Here is a 17,983-nt window from a genome sequence, read left to right as displayed (position 1 = left end):
AAATTGAAGTTCGGTTTCTGGAGTTGTTTTTTATTATTTCGGTTTTTAATTTGGGCTCAGTAAGCTTTTGATTTTTCTTGGTTTTACCGTTTGAGGTTGAAAATTTTAGACTAAATAAAAATATTGACTGTAAACCGAAATTACTTCGTTAATTAATATTTTACACAAATATTTGAGTCTATGTATTTATTAAATTCCTTTAAGTTGCTTAAAAAATAAAAAAAACCAAACAATTGTTTTTTTTTTAATTTATTTTTTCAGCTATCTATGTTTTATATTAGATTTTTCGATTTCATACACACACTTGACAGTTTGATATATAATTCATAAACATTAGTTAAGCAATGTGTTGTGGCCTCAAAAAATGACATGGTAGGGCTTTAACGCCCCAAACAAGGCTACATGGATGGAGCGCCGAGAAAGGGGGGCTTCAAAATAATAACGGGTGGCAAGTGTAACGTGATAGCGTTTTAAACTACAATGGTGCTTCAATGTTAAAACCTCACTACCTCCTATGTGACAATTTAACATGGCTTTTAAACACATTCACAAGCGTTACAGGCAATGTTTTTGAGACCGAACCGGTTCGACCGAGAATCAGTCACATGACCAGTCTGGTTATATGTAATTCGCTTGATTCATAAAAACCGGCCAGTTTGTAGCGGTTTACTATGGGGAAAAAGCCGTCATTTTTAAGAAAAAAAGTATCGGTTCGCCCGATTGAACTAGTGAACCGGTAGGTCGCCAGGTATGCTATCCGATCCGGTTATGAAAACACCGCATTGGCTTCATGGAAAATATTACTCCTAAATAAAAAAGAAACAAAAAAGAATAAGAAAGCTGAATTACAGAAGGCAAAAATGGCGTGCTGTGGTTTATTGTTTCAAATGGCGCGAAAACGAAAACCATCAAACACACCAGATTCAACATTCCCGCCATGGCTATTCACCAATATCATCCTCTTCATAGCTCACATCCACAATCACATATATTAATAATTCATAACCGATTGTGTTCTCTAACTCTCTCTAATACTCTGAAATGGATCTGTCAGAGTACGCACGGAAATTAGGTCTTTCGGATCCGAAACAAGTCGTCCGTAAAGCCGCGGAGCTCCGTCGCGTTTCCGATCTTCAATTCGATTCATCCAGTGCCGGAATTGTAACTATTATTATTACTATTATTATTATTATTGATTTGACTAACCGACTGACTGGTGATTTGTTTGACCTAATTATAGGGAGAGATTTGTAAATCGATTATCTGCCTAGAGATTGCTGCGAATATGTACGTGCTAGTTAAATAATTGTTGATTATTGTTTCTACGATTGATAATTAACACATCCATAAACGAACCGAAGGTTAATGTTTGAGAACTGTTCGGTAGGAAGTTTGTTTATGTCTGTTCGGTTAATAAATGAATGAGTGATGAGTGAGGATTTTTGTTCAATTAACTAAATGAATGAACACGGACAGTGGCTATGTTAGTTCAATTGTGTTCGTGAACGAACAACGCTTTGTGTTTCGTCATCAAGGAAATGAACTCGTTTGTGAATAGTTCACGAACACATTCGAGTGACACAAACAAAGTTCGTGTTCTTAATATTCACATTCGTATCTGAATTTTACATACCGATTAATCACATAATACTCATATATATTTTTGTTTTATAGTTAATACGTTTGCTTAAATCTATATGATAAGTTTTAACGGACATAAACATATGTAAATGGACACATTATTGAACGTTCACAAACACAGTTGAACGAACATGCTCTCTGTTCATGTTCGTTCATTTATTTAATTAAACGGAAGTCCTTGTTAATAGTTGTTCATGTATTAAACGAACAAACATAAACGTACTTCCTGCTGAACAGTTTACTAATTGTTCGGTTCGTTTACAGCACTATGAAAATGATTTCGTGGTGATAAAAGTGATTATCTATTCCTTATAACTGTAGGATGCAAGTGCTATTTGATCGCCAGGCTGCAATCAGGTTAAGTGGAATGTCCGACAAGGCGTACATCAGATCCTTCAACGTGATGCAGAACGGAATCGGTATCAAGTATGTTATTGTTTCTTTGTTTTCTATATCATCACTGCACTTGTGATCCAATTACACATTGAAATTTAAACTGTCACTTGATGAAATGCAGGAATAAGCTTGACATTAGGGAATTAGCTATTCAATTTGGATGTGTTAGGCTTATTCCTCTTGTTCAGAAAGGATTATCACTGTAAGTTATTTCCCCTCTTTGTTGCATTAACATATCCATCATAGTTTTATAGCTATTTTACTGGTTAAGTGGTAGCTAAATGTGATTTATTTACAGATACCGAGAGCGGTTTATTGCATCATTACCTCCTTCACGGCGAGCTAGTGCTGACTTCTCACGGCCAGTGTTTACTGCCACAGGGTTTTACTTATGTGCCAAAAAACATAAGGTATACCAAACTTATTTGCAGCATGTAATTTTGTAATAATTTAGAAACATAAGACCATGTGTGGTGGGCGACTGGGCGTTATCTCACTGCCACGTCACCTTTAGCCGGCTCCAAACACCATTACGGGGAGGAGAGGGCGCCAATGGGCAAAGCGCCATGTCAATGGCAGGCGTTAAGGGCTTGGCAGTGTTGTCATTCTTTTTTTCCAACCAATCAATATGCCCCTTTTACATTACAAAAAATTGCAAAAATATTTTTTTTGGTCAAACCATTACGAGTGTCTGAGGAAAAAATTAGCGATTGCCCCTCTATGCCTACGTGGCAGTGACGTGACGAGGCAGTAGTTTTTATTAGTTTACACATGGCCTAATTGTATTTTTGACACTAATTTGGCTCATTATACAGCTCAAGGTTGACAAGAATAAGTTAATTGAATTATCTGGAACATCTGAAGATGAATTTTCAAGTGTAAGAATGAATTCGAGTGTTACAAAATATTATTCTATGATTGTATAAATTATAGAATCTTATTTTGTGAATCAATGCAGGTATCTACTTCCATGAAGGACCTTTGTCATGATGTTTTTGGTGTGTCAAAGGAAAAGAAAGACCCAAAATCTGTGAAAGTGAACAGAGGTAAAGTTTCATTTACTATCAACTTTAAGTTAAAATATTTTCAATTTCTATTACTTTTATAATAGAATGCAAATAACTTTAAAAAATTTGTATATTATCTTTATTGTTTTGTAGACTTGTTGGATGCTTTACCTGAGAAAAGGCAAGCTGAGGATGGTGGTTATTCATCTGATGAAGGCGAAGACGTATAGCTTTTATTTATATTAATTCTTGTTTCTGTATTATACGTATATTGAGCACGTCCCTTATATATATATATATTTTGTAATGTATTGCAGCTTTCAGCCTACAAGAAACGTAAGTGTGAGGAAAAGCGCAAATATGAGGAATGGAAATCTACTGTAGTGGAATCAAATAAGCAAAGCAAAGATAAAGGTAATTCCCACCCGTTTATTAATAAACGAGATGAAGTGTAAAACAGGCAAAGTAAAAGAAATAAATAAACAATAACAGGTCAAACTGGTCTAGCATTGTATTTTGAACCTTAAAGCATACAAGTAGGACTGCAAAAGTTGTTTTTAAAGAATTAGATCATTGTAGTTAGGACTGTAAACGAATACAACTAACATGAAATCATGTTTGTTTTCGTTTGTTTAACTCTAACCGAACGAAATTCAAACACAAACAATTAAACGGACCGTGTTTTCTTGTTTGTTCGTTAAGAAAATAAGCTTGTAAGTGTTTGTTCATTAAGAAATTATGCGTATGTGTGTTCGTTTATGTTCAGTCTGTAGTAACAGTATAATGTATAAACGAACAGTTCACGAACGTAACTGAACATATATGAATGAACATAACTAAGCTGAAACCAATTAAAAGTAAATGTGAACAATAATGGGTTGTATCTAAAAAGTTATTAAACTAAACTCAAATTGAGATGGGCATAAAAAATTCTGAATTAATTATATTAACGTACGAACTTAAACTAACATGAATGAATTTAAATGAATGAACATTAATTGAGAAAACATGACATGTGTTCATGTTTGTTCGTTTAACTAAAGAACATAGAATTTTGCTCATGTTTGTTCGTTTAAGTTATATATTTATGTTGCTTATGTACTCAAATACGAAATACCCCTTTAAAGGGTGTTTGGGTCAAACTGGCCTGATCTGTTTTCAACATGTAAACTTTGTCAATTTTGACTCGTTATCATTTTTTTGTAGTCACGGTTAAAAAAACCAAACAAGCACGGCTCAATTTTTTAAAGAGAGATCCAGGAACTGAAGTTGGAGGAGTGTAAGCTTTTGTGCTCATATTGCCTCAATATATCAGGAACACAGTTTTGGACTTTTGGTTTAATTAAGCCATTGAATTATTTATTGTTATTTTCATACAATACATGAATTATGAAGAAAGTTAATGTACAGTATTGAAGTTTTTATTGACCAGATTTAAATATATTTATGATGTAGAGACTTGAGCAGGAATTCTATCAAGGGAAACTCAGCAATTAAAAATTTTCACTTTAATTGGAATCTAATTATTCAAATAATAATAATAATAATAATAATAATAATAATAATAATAATAATAATAATAAAAAAGTTAAAAGTAGAAACAATAATTATTGCCAGACATCCTCACTTAATTTAGAATTGATTGATGTGTAAAGTAATACTATTAAAAACACCAATCACATGTTAATTATTGGTTCATTAAATAGGTTTCATATAAAACTTTTAAAGGCATGGTTTTCCACATATAAACACAACTTTGCCATGTAAATTAATTGTATTTGTGAATGTAACGTTCATTTAGTTTTTGATGAATATATCTCTTCTATACATTATAAACGCCTTAAGATTTAAAATTTTAGATAGATATAAACCTACTTTTCAATTAATTTTAGACATAATTTTACAATCAACAAAGTTTTCCAAACATTCCTAGAGAAACTTGCTTAAAGCATTTTTATCTTTAATCACCCAACTTTAATCAAATACTTTCTTAACTTTTTTTTGATCAATATTAATTTTAAATATCAACATTCATTTTTAGAGTTAAGTTTAAAGAAAACATACGTAACTCTAATTACTATTTAGTAACGGTTAATTTTACTAACAGGCTGTTTTTTTAAGTATTTGGTGCTTTATATGAAATTATATGAATGTACTCTATCGGTTGTGTAAAAAGAGTTTAGCTGGTTGTGCACAGTAACTCAACGAGGCCGAAGAACGATAACTTTGTTTTCAGTAGAATCAGTTTTGCCATTTAAAAGGAGTGGCGGCACAACTTGTTACCCGCTTATTAATGAATTATTTTATTATCCTAATAATAATTCATCCAAGATATTTATCAAACTCCCTCAACATCACGTTATGTCCTTATCATGTGGTCAATCATGGCCGACGCCAACACAGACTCTGACGAACCAATAACACAACTCCACGTCACTAATCCCCGTGTTTGACCACCATAACCCCCAACACCTTCCCACACTATATCTGTTTAACAATTACAACAGTTAACAACACATCGTCGTGTTGTTAACGTTCAATCACCTCGATTCTTCTGCAAATCCATATTATTATTATTATTATTAACGCTCCAATTTCATTTCACTTATTCACGTCTAATTTCAGGTTAGGGCTTCGTTATATTATTATTATTATTATTACTGTGTTTATTACTTTTCACTGATTTCCGGTTATTATTATTATTATTATTAGAAATCGTGACCTATTTACACAAATTCACGTCTAATGTTAGGTTAGGGCTTCGTTACGCATCCGTACTGTGTGTTTGTACGTGTTATCGCTTATTACTGATTTACGGCTATTATTATTATTATTAGAAGTAGACGAACGTTCTAATTCCGTCATCGGAATCTCAGATTTCATATATTCACGTCTAGTTTCAGCTTAGGCTTTCGTTATATAACACTACTCTGTTTTTTACTGATTAGAGGTTATTATTAGAAGAAAAACGTTCTAATTCCGTCATCGGAATCTCAGATTTCATATCATTATGTTTAATTTCAGCTTAGGCTTTCCGTACTCTGTGCTTGTGCCTGTTTATTACTTTTCACTGATTTCCGGTTATTATTAGAAGACGAACGTTCTAATTCCGTCATCGGAATCTCAGATTTCATATATTCACGTCTAATTTCAGCTTAGGCTTTCGTTATATAACACTACTCTGTGCATGCGTGTTTTTATTGCTTGGACTGATTTACGGCTATTAGTAAAAGACGAGCGTGCTAATTTCGTCATCGGAATCTTAGATTTCGTATAATTACGTCTAGTTTCAGCTTAGGGTTTCGTTACACGTTTGCGAGTGTGTTTTTAGCGATTTCCGGTAATTATTCGCATAATCGCAACCTCAGATTTCATATAATTACATCTAATTTCAGATTAAGGTTTCGTTACACATCCGTACCGTGTGTTTGTGTGTGTTTTCACTTTTTACTGATTTACGGCTATTTAAATGGTTTCAATTCCGTCATTGGAATCTCAGATTTTGTGTATTTACGTTTAATTTCAGGTTAGGGCTTTGTTACACAACTGTAGTGTGCGCACACGTGTGTTTTTAGTTATTATTTGAAGAATCGGTTATTAGAAGACGCAAGGTTATGGAGTTTAACATATCGGATGAGTTTTTGGGGACGGTGGCTCCGTTAGTGGTGTACTGGATTTATTCTGGATTCTACGTGTTGTTTGGATCAAACGAGAAGTATCGGTTGCATTCGAAGAAAGAGGAGGATGCTAAGAATCTGGTGTCGAAGAAGACGGTTGTGAAAGGTGTTCTTCTTCAGCAGGCGATTCAAGCGATCGTTGCAATCATCCTGTTCACTGTACGTTTGTTATTATTATTAGTTGTTTGTAGTTTACTTGTTTTGATAGAAAACATTACTATTGAGGGGAGAAGGGGTAGAGGAAGACCTAAATTGACTTGGGATGAGAGGATTAAGAATGATTTGATAGACCTAAACCTCTCCGAGGACATGGTTGAGGATAGGAATGCTTGGAGAAGTAGAATTAAAGTTAAGGATTTTTAGGGAGAAAGGAATACCTTAGGGCTTCTATTTACCTTATTTTAGTCACACACCATAATAATATTTTCTCTACATAAATAGTATTATTATTATTGTTATTATTATTATTATTATTACTACTGTTGAACTCTTATTTTCTTTGTATTGCTTCATACATATGTATTTTAGAGCTGAGGATCTCTCTGGAAGCCACCTCTTTATCCATGTGGATAGAGGTACGGTGTGCCTACATCCCACCCTCCCCAGACCCTACTTATAGCTATGCTATTGGTGGGACTTTACTGGGTACGATTGATTGATTGATTGATTGTTTGTAGTTTACTTGTTTTGGTAGTGTTTACTTAATTTGGTGCAACAGTGTGATTATTGATGTGGAATTAGGGCATTTTGTGACCTTTGTTTATGAATAAATAATCTGTAATTATGGTTTAATTTGGTGCAACAGTATGATCATAGTCTTACTTGTTTTGGTATTGTTTACTTAATTTGGTGAAACAGTGTGATTATTGATGTAGAATTAGGGCATTTTGTGACCTTTGTTGGTGTAAAAATGTAATGATTAAATTAGGTAAGATCTTAATTTGTAGGAAACTAGGAATGGATTTTAGCTGAATATGGCTCTTGTTATGATAGACGTTTATGTTAACAGACCACTTTAGCCTCTTGATTCTATATTTATGAGTCTAATTATAAGATGAGTCATTTTACTGTTTACAAAGGCAAGTTAAAGAGAATTCATTTTAGAGCTAATATATGTCTGAAATTTTGATTGATGAAAGCATTACTAATAAACTACATTACATGTAGCTTAAAATAAAACACAATTTTCACTAAAGACGAAAGAGTGAAGACATTTCTTGCTCTTTTGTTCTTGTTTGTTCGGTTAACTTTATCTGAACAAACAAACACAAACACTTAAATGAACAGATTTTCTTGTTCATGTTGTTCATTAAGAAAATTAACGTGCTCGTGTTCATTTATGTTCATTCGTTAATATCTAAACGAATGATTTATGAACATAAACAAACTGTACGTTTATCTTATTAATTGTTCATAGTATTACTTGTTTTGGTACTATTTACTTAATTTAGTGTAACAGTTTGATTATTGATGTAGAATTAGGGCATTTATGACCTTTGTTGGTGAAAACATGTAATGATTTGATCAGTTAAGATTTTAATTAGCAGGAATGGGGCGTTATGATCATCATATATGTTTTGCTATAGCTGAATATGCTTTCGGTTATGATAGATGCATCTTGTTAATAACAAACCACTTTTAGTCTCTTGATTCTATTATCAGGAGTTTAATTTCAAGATATGATTCATACAAGTTTTTACAAAGCCAATTAAACAAACAAGCTTTTTTGAGCCAACATACTCCTTGAAATTTTGATTGTTGAAAGTATTACAAACAAACTACACTATATATAGCTAAAGATAACACACAAATTTCTCAAGTTAGTTTTCGATGAAGAAGTTTATTACTCTCTGTATTGTTGCTCCATATTTTGTGTTCATTCGTTTGACTTTATTCGAACAAACGAACAAACACGAACACAAGCACTTTAATGAATGAGCGTTCTTGTTCATGTCTGTTCATTAAGAAAATGAATGTGTTCGTGTTCTTCCAAGCGAATCGTTCACGAACATAAATGATGGAACCAAATGATAGAACCCGAATTTGAAACAAGAAATTAAAGGATAGTTGACCGATTCGAGATGGGTTAGTCTCCGGTTAGCCGATTCGAGATGGCAATTCTCCAAATACAAGGTTAACAAACCTCAATATTTCTAATATATAAAACATGCATATCTATAAACTAAAACAAGAACATATAAATAGACCTAATTGGGATAATAATTGCAACATTTATTTCCTAAACTTTTCCTCTTCATATTCCCATTTAATTAACTGCCTTGACCCACCCATGTTGGAACCGGGTATGTATCACCCAATTACTTTTAATTCTCATCAGTCGTTCTAACTCTTAAATCCAAATCCATAAACTTACGATATAAGATTCTCTCTTACTGTTGCCATGTGTCAGTTTACTAAATGAGTATATAAATGAATGTAGACGAACAAGCATAAGCGAATGTAAATGAACAAGACATTTCATGATCGTGAACGTTTGTTACTTTGTGTAATAAAATTCATTCGTTAACCATAATTTATGTTCATTAGTTCACTTTCATTTAAGTTTGTTCGTTAATATATTCACTTAATTTTTTAGGCTTATTACAGTGTAGTCTAGTTTCTGCAACTTTTCAAGCCCTAACACATTGTTCGCATTTAAATTTAATTGGTTTAGCTGAGTCATGTTCTTCCATAGTTATGTTCGTTTATTTACATTCGTGAACCATTGTTTAATTGTTCATGTTCCATCGGTTCGTTTACATGCTTACTAATAACTAGCAATATACTTTCACCCTTATTATCCTTATTTTTGTGATTCAGGTTACAGGAAGTGATGAAAATCCCACCACAGGAACCCATTCTCTATTCGATCTGGGCCGCCAATTCTTCACAGCAATGGTGGTTCTAGACACGTGGCAGTACTTCATGCACCGATACATGCATCAAAACAAGTTTCTTTACCGCCATATTCACTCTCAACATCACCGCCTCATTGTTCCATACGCGTTTGGAGCTCTTTACAACCATCCAATAGAAGGTCTTCTTTTGGATACAATCGGTGGGGCCCTCGCATTTCTTCTTTCAGGCATGTCTCCTCGTGCCTCTATTTTCTTTTTCTCATTTGCTACAATTAAAACCGTTGATGATCATTGTGGATTATGGCTTCCTGGAAACCTTTTTCACATCTTTTTTAAAAACAATTCTGCGTATCATGACGTACACCATCAACTTTATGGTACCAAATATAACTACTCGCAACCGTTTTTTGTTGTTTGGGATAAAATTCTCGGGACTCACATGCCGTATACACTTGAAAAACGAGAAAACGGTGGTTTAGAAGTTAGGCCCGTAAAAGTTGTTAAAGATGATTGATTGATCGGTCAAGCACCTAATTTCACTTCTTTTTTGGGCTGTATACGTTAAGAACATGTAATTTTATTTTTACCATCTTTAAATGTTGCAGAGTATTAAAGTTATCATAAATGTTTAATATTATATAGTGTGTTGACAATAAATAGAGTTTTGTTGTATTCGTTATTTGAGGTAATGTAAATTTAAATCCAAACCTATGTTTGTAACATGTTGACATTACAATTTTCGGGTTCATGCTCTTTCTTTTCTTTGTAGTTTTCATTTTTTGCTTCTTGTTGATTTCGTTGATTGTGCACTCGTTGGGTTCAGGTTGCCCCATAACCACTTTTCTGTGGACTTTTATTTATAAAAAAATGAAACCGTCGCTCGTTTAGGTATGAGTTTATAATCCTAATAGTCTTAAACTTTTAATAAAGTGATTTAGGTACGAGTTTATATACATTAAAACACACTTTTGTAAAAACTGTTGCTCGTTTTGACCCAGATTGACTATTTAATAAGCAAACAAATGAAGGTATTAAGGGTAGATTAGTCATTTATGTGAAAGTTATGAACACACTTTAGTTTGCAAGAATTTGCATTTTTAGATGTCTTTTGAAATATAAATGCCAAAATTATCATTATACTTGATTCTTGAATGCTATATTTGCATTTTTGCAAGATGTATTTATAGCAATTTTTAGATCATGTCTTTTATCGTCATCACCTAGTAAAAGAAAAGGTTGCGGGTTTGGTATATTTTCACAATTATTTGCAGCAAAAACATTCATATATGGCATTTGAAATATTCTGTTTAATAAATGCATAATTGAATGTTTTTCTATTAGAACAATTATTGATGCACATATGCATTCATGCATGCCTTCATATTTGAGCTGTCAAAACTGTATTATGTTTAAACCGCATGCCAGAACTTCCATACCCTTCCATATCCTCTTAATCCAAGTGTTTCTGCTGACATGGACCGAGAATAATTAGGTTTTAAGTTGTCATTATTAACCTGTTTAGTATGCAGGTCGTGTTTGGGTTGACTTGTTTAACCTGTTTAGTTAAAGGGTTGACTTGTTTAACTGCTTCATTAAATGCTAATCAATCTGTTAAAAATTAGAATAATGAAATAAAATAATATAAGTATGATATATAAGATCCACCAACTTGTTTAACCCGTTATTGAACTGTTTAAATCTTGCTTTCAACCCACTAACTCGTTTGGATCAGTGGGTTACACGCTGAATAGTGAATAAACAAACCCGAGAATCCGACCAGAAGTACCTAAAAGCCCAAATGATAAACCTGATCAACACCCTTACGCCGGTGTATTAATCTATCCTTAATATTTATGTAAATAGACATAAGTAGAAACAATTTAGTATGCTTTTGGGTTCTTCTATATTGAGATAATAGCTCCGTTGGCAAATGCCAGTTGGGTTAAGTGTGAGACAAGGAGGATGTACCGAGGTTCGAACCACACATATGGAAAGAATTTTGTGGGAACCTTATGGGGGTCCCGGTTCAATTCCATCAAGTGTAAGCCTTTCGGAGTCCTCAGGCAACCAGTTGCACGCTTGCACTTAAAGCTGTTAGAGAAAAAAAGGGTAACTTCTATAACCAGGAAATGCATGTGACCATGTTAGATTTAATTATTTATAGATGATATTTAGGTTTGCATTTGTAAGTTTTGGTACAAAACAATCGTTTTCTTCATGAACGTGTGATCAATTCATCCGCAAGGTTTAGCTTTCGGTCACTGATTTTAATTTGACAACATGTGTATCTGTTTGTTGGTGTCGACTTCCTATCCTCAAAAAATAGATGATTATAACAATAAAATAGAAGAAAATTGGTGTGATTTCGACGTCTTACCTGCATTCAAGAAAAATATTTTGTTCTTTTTCTCCTTTTCGTGTCATTGGATTACTGGATTTCTGACCATATTGGTACTAGACAAACACACATGTGCTTGCACCATGTGTGTGTGTATTCACATTCATATGCAGCGACAAATTGATGTTTTATGTGAAATGCGGGACCGGTGGCAGGCCAAAACAGGTTCGGGTAGAAACAGGTCGGATTCAGGTAGAAACGGGTTAGTATTAGTATGGGTCATGTTGGCTTATGGATGTTGTGACATGTGCTGATACTGATATACCCTTTGGTAGTTAGGCTCTTGTCTGAGAAAGTGAGATATTTTTGGATATATAAGAAGGGTAGAATTGTAAAATTACAATGCCATTTTGTGTAGAATCTTACTAAGTACTTAGTAAGATTTCAAATTAAATTGATTGTTGAATATAGTAGATTACTAGACAAACCATAACAGATACTGTTAAAAAATAAAATTTCTAGTTAAGAATTAATGACCATCTTGTACTTGGCCGAATTGCTAACTGCGGGACCGTAGTGGTGTTCAAGGTCTGATTCAACTGGTTTTGATGAAAATTCGTGGTTGAACTACTATGGTTTTGGAAATAACACACCAAACCGACTAGTCTTGAAGGCCCAGATCGATAAACAAACACACAACCAAATAAGATCTTATGATAAATAAGAACAAGAAAACACAATTTGATCTCACCCCTTTCAACCTAGATATCAACTCTTTTTGTTTAATAAACTTGCAATAAACCTTGCTTGATACAGAAAATAAACATTCATAGACCTATATACAGGCCATAAAGACTCGATTATAACCGACTCAAACTTAAAGTTTAATACCAATTTAAATCGAACTCTAAAGGTATCTCTATCTTCTCTTCTCCTTTTCACATGTGAACTCAATTAGGATTGTTTTCATCAAGTTTTATCGATTGGGTGTTTAACTATTCGTTTTTGATGGTTTGAACCAATTGTTTATTTTATTTTTTGATGGTTTGAACCAATTGTTTTTAATCTTTTGTGTTTCAAATTCACTTTTTTGTAGTAAACAATATGAAATGATAAAAATGTGTGCTACATATTCCAGACTGTAAAGAAATAAAAATGATAAAAGTTCAAACGATCGTCAAAGTGCAAAACCGGACAAAATTGTTAAACCGTGAAAGCCAAAATCCAGCCAACTTGCTTTGGTTGAGGTGGTTCTGTCGATTTTAACGGTTTCCGGAGATTCTGCAAAAGAGCCATCAGTTTATAGATGGTTGACAATTTTATCAGGGTCATAGTATTAAATTTACTTCAAATCAGTTACAAAACATAAATCCAGACACCTTCTATTTACTATTTTTTCATGTTAAAGTGGTGTGATGATGCATATGTAGAATGTATCCTGTGAACTGGATTAGCAACTCCAAATCCATTTTGGCTTATATGCAAACCCGACCCCGCACACATCAACTTGATGTCGGCTTGTATTTTCGCCACGGGTGTGGTGAAATCCACCCGGTTGCACCACTCCCGCGTAGCGGGAGTTACACCAACCGTCGCCTTCTCACCACTACCCACCACATTGCGCTCATCGCCTGAAACTCTCACCGCTTTAAGACTTTTACATCCCAAAAGAATCCCCGAATTACCCTTCACATTTCTCGTTACTACCGAATCTTCACGAGTTGGAAAGTCTGCCACGCTAGCAGTTGCGACACTCCAATCAACACTTGCTTCACTTGGTGCACACATGCTTTTCTTGGTTGCTTGTCCCGCAAGAAACGAGTTATTCTCATTAGTCGAGAAGCTTTCTATTTCGAACAAATCCGAACTTCCATCACTACCCGTATCGTTGTGTCCCCCGTCTCTAGAACTACCTAGAGCATCCGCCCGTCGAGTCACAGCGTCCCAACTCGACATCATTAGCTTCCTCTCCAAGCTGATAGACTTCTTATATTCATGTTCGTGTTCTTGTTTAACTTCTAGTAGCTCGGGATGCTTCAAAACCGGGAACGTGAAACAATCTTCTCTGTTGATATTAACATCATCATCAGCCCGTTTAAGCGTCAACAAGTTCGCTTTTTGGCTCAAATCATTGCTTTTAACGGGCTGTTTGGCTTCGGTAACCTTAACCGACCCTTTGTCAGTACATTTGCAACCAAGACTCGCTAACAAGCTTTTGACACTTGTTTTCTTAACATGAGTGTTGCCATTATGCCCATTAGTAACCAACAAACCTTTCCCACTATTCCAACTCGATTCTGAACGAACGCTTGATGCAGTTTTCGGTTTAGGCAATGAGCATGACTCTTCATGTTTCTCTTGTGGCCTGTTTGAACGATAATGAACACCGGTATTAGATGTTCTTGCAAGTTCTTCATCTATTACTCCTTTGAAGTACTTCTCAGCTCCAAAAATCCCTAGCTCTTCATCTTCCATCTTGTTTTTCATTGTCTTAAGCATGAAACGCTCATCGGTCATGTGCTTATTCGTGTAGGAGAATCGTGCATCGGATGTCGTCATGTTTGTATAATAGATTTGTTAATGTGAAGTTTGGAAAGTTGATACCATTGATAAAGACCAAGTGAAATGAATCAAGTGTTTATAAGTAGAGTGCTTTTGAAAGGATTAGGTTTGGGTTAGTGAAGGGATGATAAAAGGGTACTTTGTGTGGTTTAGAATTTGCGGTTATATTTGCTTCAACTGATGTACTGTGATAAGTTAACTGTTCAAACTTTAAGAAAACGACAGTGTATAATACTGTATTAGAAAATTTGATCGGTCGGAGAGTTAACGCGTTTAAGAAGCTTTTTAGTGGTGTGTGATAATATTTTTTTAAAATAAAAAATGAGAGAAAAATATAAGTTGGCAAGGAAAGAGGGTAGAAGGTCATATATGTTGTATAGATAGGAAGCTAAACACAAAATATGAGAGTTACTCTCCATGTGCTTTGTCTCCTCCTTTTTGTCAACTTATATGTTACATCATGCCATAGACGGAAAATTTGACTTATGTTAAGTTGGACTAGTTATTTGTGTTAGATTTGATAGTTTGTTAAATATTATTTTGTGATTTCAAGTTATGTACATTTTTATGGTAAGATTTAGTTCTTAGGTTGTGTTGTGGAATAACGCTGGGGTGTCACACTGTCACCACCATCCACGTGAGCCACCGACTATAATGCCATCCCCTATGTTCCATCATTAACTCATTGACCTTGCCGTTATTGACTTGATAACGCCCCATTAACCTCTTCGACACGTTGTTTAGGGGTTATTAGGATAATAAACTCCGCGACGATTAGCCTTAGAGAACATATATTTTTAGTATACTTAAGTACTTACTTATATTAAAGCTTTTCTATGATTATTCTTATTCCTAATATTAATATAAAGGGTTATTAGGATAATAAACTCTTCTTCGAGATGAGTTCCAAAGAATATGACCACGATAGTGTTACAAGCAAGTAGTGTTGCAATCACATTGTTTCTCAACATGACACGAGTTTTGTTTTAAAACATCAATCCTGTAATAAACTCTTCTAGTACGATACGAGTTCCAACTTCCAACGAATATGGCCACGACTATGGTGCAAGCAAGTAGTGCTTCAAGAACATTGTGCTCCAACATGACAAGCCATACTTTTTTGTATCCGACACGACCAAGGGCTCTCTATTAGTAGCATTGCTAAACAACAGTTTGCTCTACATCACTTGTCAAGTGTGTATAGATATAAATAATTAGATACTCATCTCAAGTAGCAAAGCTTAGACGAAAACGGCCCGGGGGGGTGACCCTAAGTTATCTTCGTCCATGCTAATCTCCCTCCATAGTGTTCTTACGCTAAAGGTTCGACATGAAGAGGAATATCTTTTCACTATGACGATACTAAGAGTTTGTTACCTTTTCGAAATCTTTTATATTCGATCCGAATATGAGTTACTTCCGGTTGTGATGAAACATTACTCCTAATCCTATGAAAAACTCTTGCTTCAGCTAAATTAATTACTTGTAAGAAATAATCAGTTATATATATGTTACTAAAAATAATAATCATATATCTAAATACCAGAATGCAGACACGAATCTGAGTCTTGTGAAAATATATATAACGAAACATATCAATTATGAGAGTTTGGTGCCTAATAAAACAAATTCTCACACACAGGATAACATATGTATTTATTTCTATATATGTTTTTATGTACTTGATAGTTAGATGTACTTAAATTTCTTTAGCATTATAGTAAAATTTAAAAAACACATAATTTAGTAAATTCTAAAATATTATAAACCGATTTTTTTGTCATAATTTGGTAATTTGATATGACTTTGATGATAAACAAGTTAACGAATAGCAAATGATTTGTTCGATTTTAAATGTAATTTTCTCCATTGATACCGGTTAACTGAATTGAAACCGGCCAAAACTGATCAATATCCGAACCGAAAACCATCAAACCCGAACTGAAACCGATCGTAACTTGGTCAAGAAACCGGTTTCATCCTGTAACATCCTAAATTTTATAATATTAAATAAAGAAAGATTTCGTTGAATGGTCCGACATTTAATAATATTAGCTAATATTAAACAAGAACGGATCATGAACTTAGATTAATTAAGATGGATTAAGGGTAATGGGCCTTAGGTCCATGGGCTTTAAGGGATATAAATATCCCCTTAAACCATCCTAAAACCCTAACTATCATTTCCATCTTTCATAAATCTCTACACACTCAAAAACACACACATACACTACACCTCTTACGGCCGAGAGAGAGGGAGCGGATTCGAGTCCAAAAATCAAGCCGACCACTATTAGATCTTCAATAATCGAGATAACCAAGCAAACCGCGACCACACCGAACGTACAAAAGGTATGTTTTGATCCTAAAGATTTCGTGTTTATAAACGTTTAGTCTTGAAACTTAGAACGAGAGTAGATCGGGTATAAACGAAACATAAAGTTGTAAACTTGATGATAAATACGAGTGTAATGAACCCGAAAATGGAAACGGCTCAGTTAATGAACCCTTAACATTAGTATTGAACGTTTTTACCATAAAGGTCCAAACTTTGCGTCATTCCGGGCTAAGTTTTATCCAAAAACAACCATAGGAATGATCGCGGGTTAGTCAAATACCATACCCATGGATTTCTCGGTAAACGATGATGATTTTGGGGATTTAGGATGAACAGTGGCGGCTGCTGCACAACTTCGCCTGCAGGTGAACTTCGCCTGCAAGCAAGTTCGCTTGCAAGCAAGTTCGCCTAATTGATAACTTCGCCTAAGGCTAAGTTCGCCTAATTGACAACTTCGCCTAAGGCTAAGTTCGCCTAACTGATAACTTCGTCTAAGGCTAAGTTCGCCTAATTGACAACTTCGCCTAAGGCTAAGTTTGCCTAACTGATAACTTCGCCTAAGGCAAAGTTCGCCTAACTGATAACTTCGCCTAAGGCTAAGTTCGCCTAACTGATAACTTCGCATAAGGCTAAGTTCACCTAATTGATAACTTCGCCTGGCATAAGTTCGCCCTTGACAACTTCGCCTGGCATAAGTTCGCTTAAGGTGTAACTTCGCCTGATGATAAGTTCGCTTAACACTAAGTTCGCTTACAGTAAGTTCGCTTAATGTTAAGTTCGCTTATTGTTAAGTTCGCTTAATGATAAGTTCGCTAGAATTAGCAAATTATAAAATAAATGAAAAACCTAATGAAAAATGTGTTAAGACAGTTAATGGAAATAAAATTTTTTCAAGCTGACCTGGCAGCTCGACCCCAGCCAGGGGCTCTGCCCCTTGGACCCTGCTAGGGGCTGCCGCCCCTAGACCCCGCTGCCAGGGGCGCTGCCCCCGGACCCCCGTTCGTTGTGGGTTATGTAAAGACAGAAATACAACATGAGTAGTAGTAGTAGTTAATTGATACATGTAAGTATTATACAGTTAGCCGTGCACAGCTCAAGAAGGGAATAACGATTAACGGAGAGCGTAACAGGATTCAGGTGAGTTTCTAGCCCCATTTACGTGTTAT

At 34.6% G+C, this 17,983-nt stretch overlaps 3 protein-coding genes across 4 annotated transcripts; 2 read left to right on the top strand and 1 right to left on the bottom strand.

Annotated features, from left to right (window-relative positions):
* Positions 1 to 993: 993 nt before the first annotated feature.
* LOC143627578 (origin of replication complex subunit 6-like) lies at positions 994 to 4,476 on the top strand. Its single transcript, XM_077097364.1, has 10 exons — positions 994 to 1,161; positions 1,241 to 1,287; positions 1,963 to 2,067; positions 2,159 to 2,239; positions 2,336 to 2,447; positions 2,853 to 2,915; positions 2,996 to 3,083; positions 3,198 to 3,268; positions 3,362 to 3,458; positions 4,251 to 4,476. The coding sequence occupies exons 1-10, from the start codon at positions 1,042 to 1,044 to the stop codon at positions 4,325 to 4,327; spliced, it is 861 nt and encodes a 286-aa protein (XP_076953479.1). The 5' UTR covers positions 994 to 1,041; the 3' UTR covers positions 4,328 to 4,476.
* A 1,172-nt stretch (positions 4,477 to 5,648) lies between these two features.
* LOC143627636 (sphinganine C4-monooxygenase 1-like) lies at positions 5,649 to 10,321 on the top strand. 2 transcript variants are annotated; one of them, XM_077097417.1, is made up of 3 exons: positions 5,649 to 5,669; positions 6,571 to 6,880; positions 9,542 to 10,321. In XM_077097417.1, exons 2-3 carry the CDS (start codon positions 6,659 to 6,661, stop codon positions 10,091 to 10,093), a joined length of 774 nt encoding a protein of 257 aa, XP_076953532.1. In that variant the 5' UTR covers positions 5,649 to 5,669; positions 6,571 to 6,658; the 3' UTR covers positions 10,094 to 10,321. The 2 variants fall into 2 exon arrangements, with proteins under 2 accessions (XP_076953532.1, XP_076953531.1); XM_077097416.1 differs by lacking the exon at positions 5,649 to 5,669 and having other exon boundaries at positions 6,529 to 6,880.
* Positions 10,322 to 13,099: 2,778 nt separating this feature from the next.
* LOC143627577 (protein PHYTOCHROME KINASE SUBSTRATE 1-like) lies at positions 13,100 to 14,508 on the bottom strand. Its single transcript, XM_077097363.1, has one exon. The coding sequence runs from the start codon at positions 14,474 to 14,476 to the stop codon at positions 13,307 to 13,309; it is 1,170 nt and encodes a 389-aa protein (XP_076953478.1). The 5' UTR covers positions 14,477 to 14,508; the 3' UTR covers positions 13,100 to 13,306.
* Positions 14,509 to 17,983: the final 3,475 nt, after the last annotated feature.

This window comes from Bidens hawaiensis, unplaced genomic scaffold (genome assembly GCF_021521415.1).
Source record: "Bidens hawaiensis isolate Kalapana, Puna unplaced genomic scaffold, B.hawaiensis_p1.1 tig00004685_1, whole genome shotgun sequence".
Lineage (NCBI taxonomy): Eukaryota > Viridiplantae > Streptophyta > Magnoliopsida > Asterales > Asteraceae > Bidens > Bidens hawaiensis.
The sequence above is the reverse complement of the archived record's forward strand: the minus strand, read 5'-3'. Positions and strand labels throughout refer to the sequence as shown.